General features: G+C 34.4%; 1 protein-coding gene and 1 long non-coding RNA gene across 2 annotated transcripts; both read right to left on the reverse strand.

Moving 5' to 3' along the window:
* Positions 1 to 41: 41 nt before the first annotated feature.
* On the reverse strand, positions 42 to 1,447 carry LOC111708165 (RNA-binding protein 25-like). Its single transcript, XM_023481459.1, has 4 exons — positions 1,278 to 1,447; positions 649 to 978; positions 399 to 448; positions 42 to 279 (listed from the first exon to the last, which is right to left on the reverse strand). The coding sequence occupies exons 1-4, from the start codon at positions 1,445 to 1,447 to the stop codon at positions 134 to 136; spliced, it is 696 nt and encodes a 231-aa protein (XP_023337227.1). The 3' UTR covers positions 42 to 133.
* Positions 1,448 to 1,614: 167 nt separating this feature from the next.
* On the reverse strand, positions 1,615 to 3,551 carry LOC111708173 (uncharacterized). The gene is made up of 3 exons (XR_002766600.1): positions 3,435 to 3,551; positions 2,399 to 2,492; positions 1,615 to 1,728 (listed from the first exon to the last, which is right to left on the reverse strand). It is a non-coding gene; the product is annotated as an uncharacterized LOC111708173 (long non-coding RNA).
* Positions 3,552 to 10,590: the final 7,039 nt, after the last annotated feature.

A 10,590-nucleotide genomic window follows, 5' to 3' on the forward strand; every position in this document is an offset into this window, starting at 1 on the left:
AGTTGAAATCGTAACATTTAGACGAGGTTTGCTTAAGAAAGAGGTGCGCTCTTTTAATGGGCCGAGACGTAGCTCTTTAAGAAGAAAAGAACGCTCTCTGGTCTAGTCGGGCAGGATAGTCTTTGATCAGCATTCATTCATGAATCTGATCATACAATAAGAAAAGAGTTAATCTGTTTTCATATTTTAAGATTCGATTTGGGTCCCTTGTCTGATCTGACTGATCTGTCTGATCTGACTGATCTGTCTGATCTGACTGATCTGTCTGATCTGACTGATCTGTCTCATTTGTCTTATTTGTCTCATTTGTCTTTCAATCGCCGTTTCTCTATTTTTGCTGTCTCATATGTCTGTCTTTTTGGTCTTTTGTCTCTGTCTCTTTGTCTTTGTCTCTTTGCCTTTGTCTCTTTGCCTTTGTCTTTGTCTCTTTGTCCTTGTGTCTTTGTCTCTTTGTATTAGTCTCTTTGTCTTTGTATCTTTGTCTTTGTCTCTTTGTCTCTTTGTCTTTTCTTTGTCTTTTCTTTGTCTTTTCTTTGTCTTTTCTTTGTATTTTCTTTGTCTTTTCCTTTTCTTTGTCTTTCCTCTGTCTCTGTCTCTGTCTCTGTCTCTGTCTCTGTCTCTGTCTCTGTGTCTCTGTCTCTCTGTCGCTCTGTTTTCTGTCTCTCTGTTTTCTGTCTTCCTGTTTTCTGTTTTCTGTCTCCTTGTCTCCTTGTCTCTCGGTCTCTTGGTCTCTCGGTTTCTTGGTCTCTTGGTCTCTCTGTCTCTTGGTCTCTCTGTCTCTCTGTCTCTTTGTCGTTGTAACTTGGTCTTTGTCTCTTTGTCTTTGTCTCTTTGTCTTTGTCTCTTTGTCTTTGTCTCTTTGTCTTTGACTCTTTGTCTTTGTCGCTTTGTCTTTGTCTCCTCTTTGTCTTTGTCTCTTTGTTTTTGTCTCTTTGTCTTTGTCTCTTGGTCTTTGTCTCTTGGTCTTTGTCTCTTGGTCTTGGTATCTTCTGATTCTACTGTCACTTAATTCTGTTTCTCCTGTCCCCTCTGTTTCTCCTGTCCCCTCTGTTTCTCCTGTCCCCTCTGTTTCTCCTGTCCCCTCTGTTTATCATGTCCCCTCTGTTTCTCCTATCTCCTGCTTTTCCTGTCTCATCTGTCTATCTGTCTCTGTTTCTCCTGTCTCATTTGTCTATCTGTGTCTCTGTTTCTCCTGTCTCATTTGTCTATCTGTGTCTCTGTTTCTCCTGTTTCTTCTGTCTATCTGTGTCTCTGTTTCTCCTGTCTCTTCTGTCTACTTGGGTCTCTTGTTTCTCCTGTCCCTTCTGTCTAGCTGTGTCTCTGTTTCTCCTGTCCATTCTGTATATCTGTATATCTGTGTCTCTGTTTCTCCTGTCCATTCTGTATATCTGTGTCTCTGTTTCTCCTGTTCCTTCTGTCTATCTGTGTCTCTGTTTCTCTTGTCCATTCTGTGTTTCTGTGTCTCTGTTTCTCCTGTCCCTTATCTGTGTCTCTGTTTCTCCTGTCCCTTCTGTCTATCTTATCTCTGTTTCTCCTGTTCCTTCTGTATATCGGTATCTCTGTTTCTCCTGTCCCTTCTGTCTATCTTATCTCTGTTTCTCCTGTCTCTTCTGTCTCTTTATTTTCTGTATTTACTGACCTTGCATGTTTGACCGGTAAGTGCAGCTGCGTTGGATCCAGCGTTACGTTGTTGTTGCATTAAATTATCTCTCTCTTGATGCAGTTTACCTTGGGAACAAATTATAATTATTTCTATCCTCCTATATCCTGTTATACTTCCTCAGCCCATTGCAAGCACGAACGTAAAATGAAGAAAATGGAAAATGCGAACAATTGTATGAATTTTAATATTAAATTTAATATTCAGATTTTTAGAGTAATGATAAAAGCCGCCAAAAGGAAAACTTTCACCAAATTTTCCCTCTTAATCCAGTCTGGTGAAAAAAAATATTGTGTATTCCACTTAAATTTTAGCTTTCCAGTTAAGACACATTAAGATGTTCTTAAGCATTTTACCGATGCGTGAAAAAAAATCCCGATTTTCGCCTCCAAAGACCTCACATTTGCATCAAACAAGAATTTGTAATCCTTATATTTTTACAACCTTAAGAGTAAAAGTGAAAACCTTTGATATTTTAAACTGTGACTATTTGATCGTAAAGTATTAGGAGTTAGTATTATAAAGTCTGCAACATGAGATTGCCAAGATATAGGGATTAGAAAGTTAGAATTTCAGGGGCAATTTATCAGTTTCCTTTTCTATTCCATCTGGGGGACTCAATGATTGATCTATATTTTTTGTCAGAAAGAGCAGATAAGATTTCGTATACTTTCTTGCCAATCTTCAATTTTAAATAATTAGATGAATGATTTTCGTTTTTGAAAATAATTTACTCACCCATCTCTTCTTCCATAGTCTTTAACTGCTCTTCATACATTTTCTTCATTAGAACAAACTTCTCGTCGTTAGCTCCCATCTTCTCTGCTAGTTCCTGTATATTGTTTATGTTTAAAGGGACTGTAAACGAAACTAGAAGTCAAGAGTCCGATTAACTATGGTACACTTTTAACTTTCATGAGAATAAAATAATGGAAGATAAAGTTGTAAAAAGTAATAGAAATTGTTCATTTATTCAAAATCAGACAAAGGTTTCAAGGGTATCATTGTGCATAAAACATAATAATATATAAACGGAGGGTAACTTTAAATTCCGGCTATCTCTTTAATTTAGAAGATATTGGCTGAAGTAACAGGCGTTCCCCGTGGAATTAAAAAAATTAAGATATTTTTTGGAATTTTGCTTAGTCTATGTTAACACCCGGGATACCCCGAGTTCCCTCACAAAAATTCAGACCATTCGATCCAGCCGTTTGGCCGGCCAGAGGAAAAATATATACGCATGTCTTGTTTTATTATAATTACATTTACAATCCCTGCCTAAAGGCCCCTCAACCACATATTCTCTATTTTTCCAAAATCATAAACTTCGTTACAAAATCTTTAAGCAAAAAACTATAAAAATACAAGAAAAAAGGAAAGAAGTTTTGAATTTTCAGGCTGAAAGACCATTAAAAAATCATTCAAAAAATTAATAATCAAAATTAAAAAAGTCGAGAAAGATTTTCAACTAATATTAACCGAAGAAAAAATTGTCTCCAAAAATTCAAAAATTTTTTTTATCACCAAATGTAAGAAGGTCAATCTGTGAGTTTTAGTTTAAAGTTGTACGAAGTATAAACTGATGGTGGCATTATAGCAAAATTTAACAGCTCCTACAAAAACAGGGGCGTTAAGCATGGTAGTATAGTGTATAAACAAAACCTGATGAAGACTTTATATAATTCTTCTGATTAAGAGTAGATAAAATTAATTCTTCTGATTAAGAGTAGATAAAATTAATTCTTCTGATAAAGAGTAGATAAAATTAAGTTACTTGTTTAGCAAGGAGAACTTTGTTCAGTTCCTGTAGTTTCCCAGCAAGCTCTGTTTGACGCAAAGCATGCGTAGCTCCGCCAAAATCCTGAATATAGATTTTATTAAGTTCCTGTAGTTTCCCAGCAAGCTCTGTCTGAAGAAAAGCATGCGAAGCAAGTAACTCCACCCAAATCCTAAATACGAGAACATTATTTAGTTTTTATAGTTTCCCAGCAAGCTCAATCTGACGCAAAGCATGCCATAGGTCCACCTAAAACCTAAATTTAGAATATTGTTTAGTTTCTGTCTCTAGTTTACCGGCCATCACGCGCACGGTTTGAAGCAAAACATGCGTATGTTAAAAAGATTCGTTGAGGGATGGATTAGAAATAATCATGGAAGGACGAAATAGAAAATATTATGGTATGGATTGATTAGAAAGATTTTTGCAAATTAATCAAAAATATTTTGTGTAAACCTGTTTAAAACATTATTCACTTAATTAAAGATAATAGAAAAATATTTTTTCTGAATTAAAAAACACTATGAATATTGAATACCCCTGAAATTTCCAAGAAAACCTTGCTGCCGTGCCGGTACGCTACCTTTCCCAGCAGGCACCGGGTCAGCGCGGCAGGTGAGTCCAGTGACCACACCAGTCAGCACTCAGCAGTCCACTCCACTTAAGTGCAGGGTTGCCAAGTGGTTCTGTACGGAACCAAATAACTCAAAAGTGGTTCTCTAGAAAAGTTGTGGTTCTGGTGGTTCCCATCTGGTTCCAAGATTTTTTTGGGTATTTATTGAGAAAAACGTTAAAATGGCTAGATTTAGCAAATCATTTTTACATAATTCTTGAATAAGATTTTCTGATTAATGAAAATGAAAGGATATTTTTATAAACTATAAAGTTTAAGCACCTCCATTCCCTTAATAATTTAATGCCCACTTTATATTTGATGTGATAGTTTTGCAACTGCCCTCAACTAAGCGGGTCACGTATCTTTTTAAGGTCTACAGAAAAGGTTCAAAAAATTTATACTGTAAGGAACTATTAAGTAAAAGTTGAAGACATAAAGCAGACAGAACCTATAATAAAAAAGTGAATTGGACAATCTTTTGTTAGCATTTTTAGCATTGATACTGAAATACCATATTACCAAACTACCATATAACCCAGCCTAAAATCCGAACTGTTTATTTTTGGAATTAAAGACCTCTTATTAGAAGAACAGTTTATAGTTAATGGATTGGCTTAATTCTAGTTTCGATAATATAGATATAACCGATTTTTTTTACTAGAACACGTAAAACGGCCGTCTTACAGTTCTAAAGTCATCACATTCTCCATGAATTTCAAAAATTGCCTTTCAATGGGCAAGTTTTTACCCTCTATATTAATTTTTACTTTAAAATGCCATGTATTTGCCAAAAAAATAGTTATTTTTTCCCCATTTCAGTGACCCTTTAAAAAAATCATGTGGAAACAATCATTTTCAAGAAGGGATCGCATTTATTTTAAAATCTAATACGGACTGATATACCCGGAGATGGGAAAAGTTCAGAGTAGTTATACAGCCCTCTAGCAGAAAGTGTTGAATAAAAAGTATTTTTTCTTGTTAAAATGCTCTTTTTTTCATTGGTTCTGAAGTGGTTTTGCATGTTCTATTTTGGTTCCCAACTGGTTCCCTGCAGTGAAATATGTGGTTCTGAGCAAAATTTTGGAGTTGGCAACCCTGCTTAAGTGGTACTGGTAGTTGGTAACTTTGCACCAGTGTAATTCAAACTTCAAACGTTAGCTTACACAGAAATTCATATTCTTTCAACAATTGGAAATTCGCTACAGTTCCTGTTGAAGAGTTTAAGAAATGGAGAAGTTAATTTGAACGAAATTAAATGGAGAAAGCAGTAACACAAGGTATAAAAGAATATATTTTATAAAAAACTAACTGGGAAATTGTGTGAATTTTAACTTGAAAATAACAGTCCACATTATTGATCAGATCAGGGTCACTTGAATTTACTTGTACAGTCCCTTTAAAAACCTTTTTGATGAATATATCTTTTAAATCATTCCAAAAAAATTGAATTAGTTTGTTTCAAAATGACGATTTATTACGTTAGTTTTTAAACTGAACGTCTGCATTTAATAAAATCGTTTGTTTAGTAAAATACTTTGTTCAATAAAATTTTTCGTTATTTGATAAGACTATTTTTTCAACATTTTTTCGAAAAAGTTAATGTTCAGTTCTTCTTTCCTCTTCTAAAAACTTTTCTTTCTTTTCTTTCATCCATTCATGCTTTCCTTCTCTTTTCTTTTCTATTTTTTCATCTATTTTTTTTCAGATAGAACTGAGAAATTTGTAATCAGAATACAGAATGAAGTTCAAATAATATGGCCATCTATGAAATACTACTCAGTTAGAAGCAAAAATCGATGAGAATTTTGCCAATTACTTAAAAACTACAAAGTCGACCCTGTCTAAAAAAATCGGGAGACTTTTATAAGCAGGCTGAATCCTTTATGTGTGCAGTGATTAGAAAAGAAATCTTCAAAAGATTTTAAAACAGCTCACCAATTTCAAATTCTTCCAGAAATCAATAGAAGCTCTGGGAAGCAAGATTCTGTAACAAAAGAAACCAAGTGAAAATTAATTTGTATTAAGTTTTAATTTGTTTTCCCCAAACGTCTCCGTTCAATTTCTCTGTTCATGCCAATTATTTAATTATTTCATGACAACCTGTTTGTGACAAACCAGAGGCTGAATTTAAAGAATTTTAGCGCCAGCTTAAATTTAAGCTGTGGCTCAGATATGGTTGGTTTCACTTAAAGTTGTATTCAATGTTTCAAGATTTAAGCCGGTGCTCAATTGAAACCGGCTTTTGGCGGATTTAAGACTCGGCTCAAATTCATTAAATTCGGACACAGTATCCTTTAATAATTATGTTTGTTCTCAAATATGTAATGCCTATTTATAGATGTATCATAATATGTACCAATCAATAATGTTTCAATCAACCAATCTCTTAATTAATTTTTTCGGCCTCAAGTCACTAACCAGCTTTAATTAAGTCTTCAATTTACATGACAATAATTAAAACCCATGATTTAATGTCAACATGTTCACAATAACCAATGTCATGCAATTATTATATTCACCATCATAAAGTAATGTTTATCTGTAAATCTAGCACAATATGTACAGTTTTTTTAACATGTTTTTATCAGCTTCATTATTTAGTTTGATTTTTTTGTGTTTGAAAATACATTTATTAATCAAATTATTTTTTTCCATCTATTGTTTTTTAAGGCATCAAGAAAGCATTTTTTTAGACATGTTTCAACCTTTTTTGGCGTGTTTCTTAACCTGGGTCTTTAATAGCGACTTAAAATGGTTGAAATATGTCAAAATTAAGGTTTTTTTTATTTCAAAACAAAATTTTTGACGCTGTAACTAGCGTTTGTTGAAGTATTAAAATCTAGCAGCTTTTTTGCTCTTTTCGGCGCAGAGATTGCTTTTAAAAGGCGCTGAAATATGCAGTCTTTGGTGACCTTTTTCTGCGCAGAAAATGCTTCAAAAAGCGTCGAAACAAACGGGCTTTCTTCTGGGTTCAAATTTCACTGTCAAAGCTGTCAAGCTGTTGCTCCAAGCTGCTCAATTCAAAACCGAGAGAAAACTTAAAATAAACTACATGGGGGGTCACATGGGGGATGTGAATTTGATACCCAGACAAAATATGAGATGCGGCGAAAAACGAGTTGAAATCGTAACATTTAGACGAAATAGCAGTGATTACTCGACTTTCTTCCTACAAGTTACAACTCTTTGCAAAGTTGCTCCCTTCAAAAAAATCATTCCAGATTGATAAATCTGCTTTTAACACCTTTTAAAATGGATATCATAGACACCAGCAAGGATGATGTCTTCATGCGCCTCATACTGTAAGGTCCGCGATACTGCAGAGCTTCCTGGAGCACAGGTGGAGAGGCCACCCTGGGAGGATCATGGATGAGCTTGAATACATCAGGGTAATGATAATTATAAGTACAAGCGTCTTAATGTTGAGATCCTTCAGGGATCCCGGATCCATGACCAAGCTCATGATCCTAAATAGGATCAGTTATTAAATTTGATTACTATAAAAACTCAAAAAATTTGGCCTCTTAGAAATCCGGCATAAGCATAATATACTCTAAAGGTTCACATACAGTCAAATTATCTTGCAAGTACAACTTTATCCCTCCTTCAAACAAAAATAGCAGAACCACATTGTTTCTAAAAAATCGACATTTCATCATACTGTTATGTTAGAAATAATCAGTATTTAAACTAGAGATAGTAAAACACATTTTCGGAAATGAAAAACTCAACTTAAACAATTGTAATCTATATTTAATAAAGCTCTTCGTTCATCATTTATATGTTTTCTATGGCTGGTCAAACGACTGAATCAAATGGGCTTAATTTTAGTGAGGAACTCTTCGGTACCCTTGGGGATGACATAAGCTAAATAAATTATAATTTTTTTGTTTAAATTCAATTTTTAAAACTCCACGGGCAACAACGGGCACTACAGCTAGTTTGTAATCAAAATAAAGATTACAAAATGGCAGTGCAATGATTAGAGTAAATTAAATCCAAATTTAAAAAATTGTCTTTTACTACCGGTCCAGTCCAAACTGAAATGAATGTGCTATAGATAGATTTTTTATTCAAACTTAGCTGTCATGGTGGCTCTGGTTCACTATACAATCTTCTTAGTGCACTGAATGGACAGCAAACTAATTTTTTTATGTTTTCTACTTGACTCCAGTTTAAGATATAGATAGATTTTTCATTCGAACTTCTGTCATAGTGGCTCATGGTTCACGAATACAATCTTCTTAGTGCACTGAATGAACAGCAAACTTTTTTTTCCAGTTAAAGATTTGAAAAGTGTGAAAGCTTGAGTTCTAGGGTGGGGGGGGGGCCCCCCTTTACATGTCTAGGGCATGGGGCGCTGCCCCCTTGCCTCCCCTGTATACGCCCTTGCATACGATGTAGTATATACGACAGCGCAGATATGATCTCCCACATCTAAACACTTCGATGTCGGAACAATGTAATATTGTAACAAATTCAAGAAAACACGAAGACGATTACTACTGTGTAGCGAAGTTGACCGCGCAAGATTCAAAATATTTTTAAACTTTGCTTTTATTTCTCATTTCATGCTATTATTCAATAAAGTTACCGAATATCCCTTTTGTTCTTTTATTTGTGTCAACAAATATATGTATACTAGATAACCAGAAAACTGTTTAATAGGAGGACGACATTAAAGCAAAACTGAAGTGCATTTGATGTTGTTACAAAGCTTAAAGCTTAACAAGTAAGTTATTTGATCACTTATCCAGAGGCACAACTAGGGGGGGGGGCGACCGGGCGCCCGCCCTCCTATAGCACCTGAGAGGGCCCTCCCCCCCCCTGCAGAATGAGGAGACAGATGGCGAATGCCATAATCACAGGAGCCAGGAATACTAAAACCAAAAGAGTTATTGTTGAAATTGTATTCTATAACTATGGTTAGTAACTTGTTTGAAAAATATATTTTTATCTTCCTGAATTCTCAAGGCTAAAGGCTATTGTAAACATTTAATGTTAAAAAGTTACGAACTCTATTTAAAACTTTGAACTATTTTGGTAAAATATTCTAAGTTTGAAATATCAAAGGTTTAAACTACTCGGTGCAAAGATTCAGGAAATAGAATATTTGAGTTTGTGGCAAAAACTCAGCTCCAAATCTAGAGAACATTCTGTGACTGAACCTGGCAAACTTCTAATTGATTATCATAAATGATAACTGTAACCTTTTTATATCTTCTTTGAAAGAACTTCTTATAAATTCGAAAATGAAATAAGATTATGAATGTTGGTTAGAATGATCAATCAAAAATTCAATAACTTCAGGAAAAAACGTAACATTATCAGTCCTTTTTCAATGGTAGATGATTAAAATTATATATGTATTTTGATGTTTTTTTTCCCGAATATAAATGATTATTTCTATAATAATATCTGTAATTAAACAAGGTACTTAACAAATTTTCTTTGCCGCTGCGCGCACACATGAAAAGAATTGATTGGCTCATATTGAATTCATTTTACAGCTGTTGAAAGTATAGATTTTTAAAAAACTCAAGAAAAAAACGATTTGAATTGAACACAGCCAAATCTGCATGCAACAACTGAAAATTTCCTTTTTTTCGACATCAAACCCTTAAAAAAGCACTTTTATTTTGAAAAAATTCTAAAGGGGGGCAAACCCTCCCCCACGCCTCCCCCTCTCCCGATCATTACAAAAACAATATTTTGCCCTCCCCCCCCCTAGCAAAAGTGCTACTGCTAGTTAATTGCGCCTCAGCACTCATCAAGTGAAATGGTTCTGTTTTCTCTGCACAAATGCTGTGCCTAAGCTGTTGTTGACATATAAAAGTCAGCTTAATAAATTATTTATGTAATTTTCTTAAAAGTGCATCAGACACAATTCCTCTGAATACTGTGGTGTAAGCTTCAATGAGTGAAAAAAAGAGATGGAAACGTTTCTTAAAAAACATCTATATTTTCATAGAAACGACACATATTGTATAATTATAAATGATGATGTCAAAGATATTACTGAAGGCAGTATTGATTAAAGCTTGAAAAGGTTTTAGTTAAAATGAGAAATGAAAGTAATTTTTTATATGTGTCCGGGTCCCCCTCTCTCAGGGTGGGGGGCACGCGTAGAGGGCCTCTTTCGAGTACGCCCCTGGGTCGACGTTGGGCATCCGGGTTTCTTGGCACTTTTCTCCTTTTGCAATCATATCTTTTGCCATTTTAACAGTTTTTATTATAAGCATTAAGCAATTTGCATAACATTTGAATTTATTATTCCTGTTTGGTGAGTAAATTTCGTTTGATTTGAAAAGTATTAGTTAAGATTAACATTTAAATTAAAAGGTTATAAATAAAAAGAAGTCATTTCAGAAAAATCCCTGTTATGTGAACTTAAAATAGCCCTGTAAATCAATTCATTACTCGAGCTCTTTGATTGGCTGAAACTTGCCAGAACGACTTAATCTCACCAATCAGAAAATTTTATCATTCTGTCTCAGCCAATGAGAGCACAGCATTTACCACAGTATTGTATCACAA

This window comes from Eurytemora carolleeae, unplaced genomic scaffold (assembly GCF_000591075.1).
Source record: "Eurytemora carolleeae unplaced genomic scaffold, Eaff_2.0 scaffold861, whole genome shotgun sequence".
Taxonomy (NCBI): Eukaryota; Metazoa; Arthropoda; class Copepoda; order Calanoida; family Temoridae; genus Eurytemora; species Eurytemora carolleeae.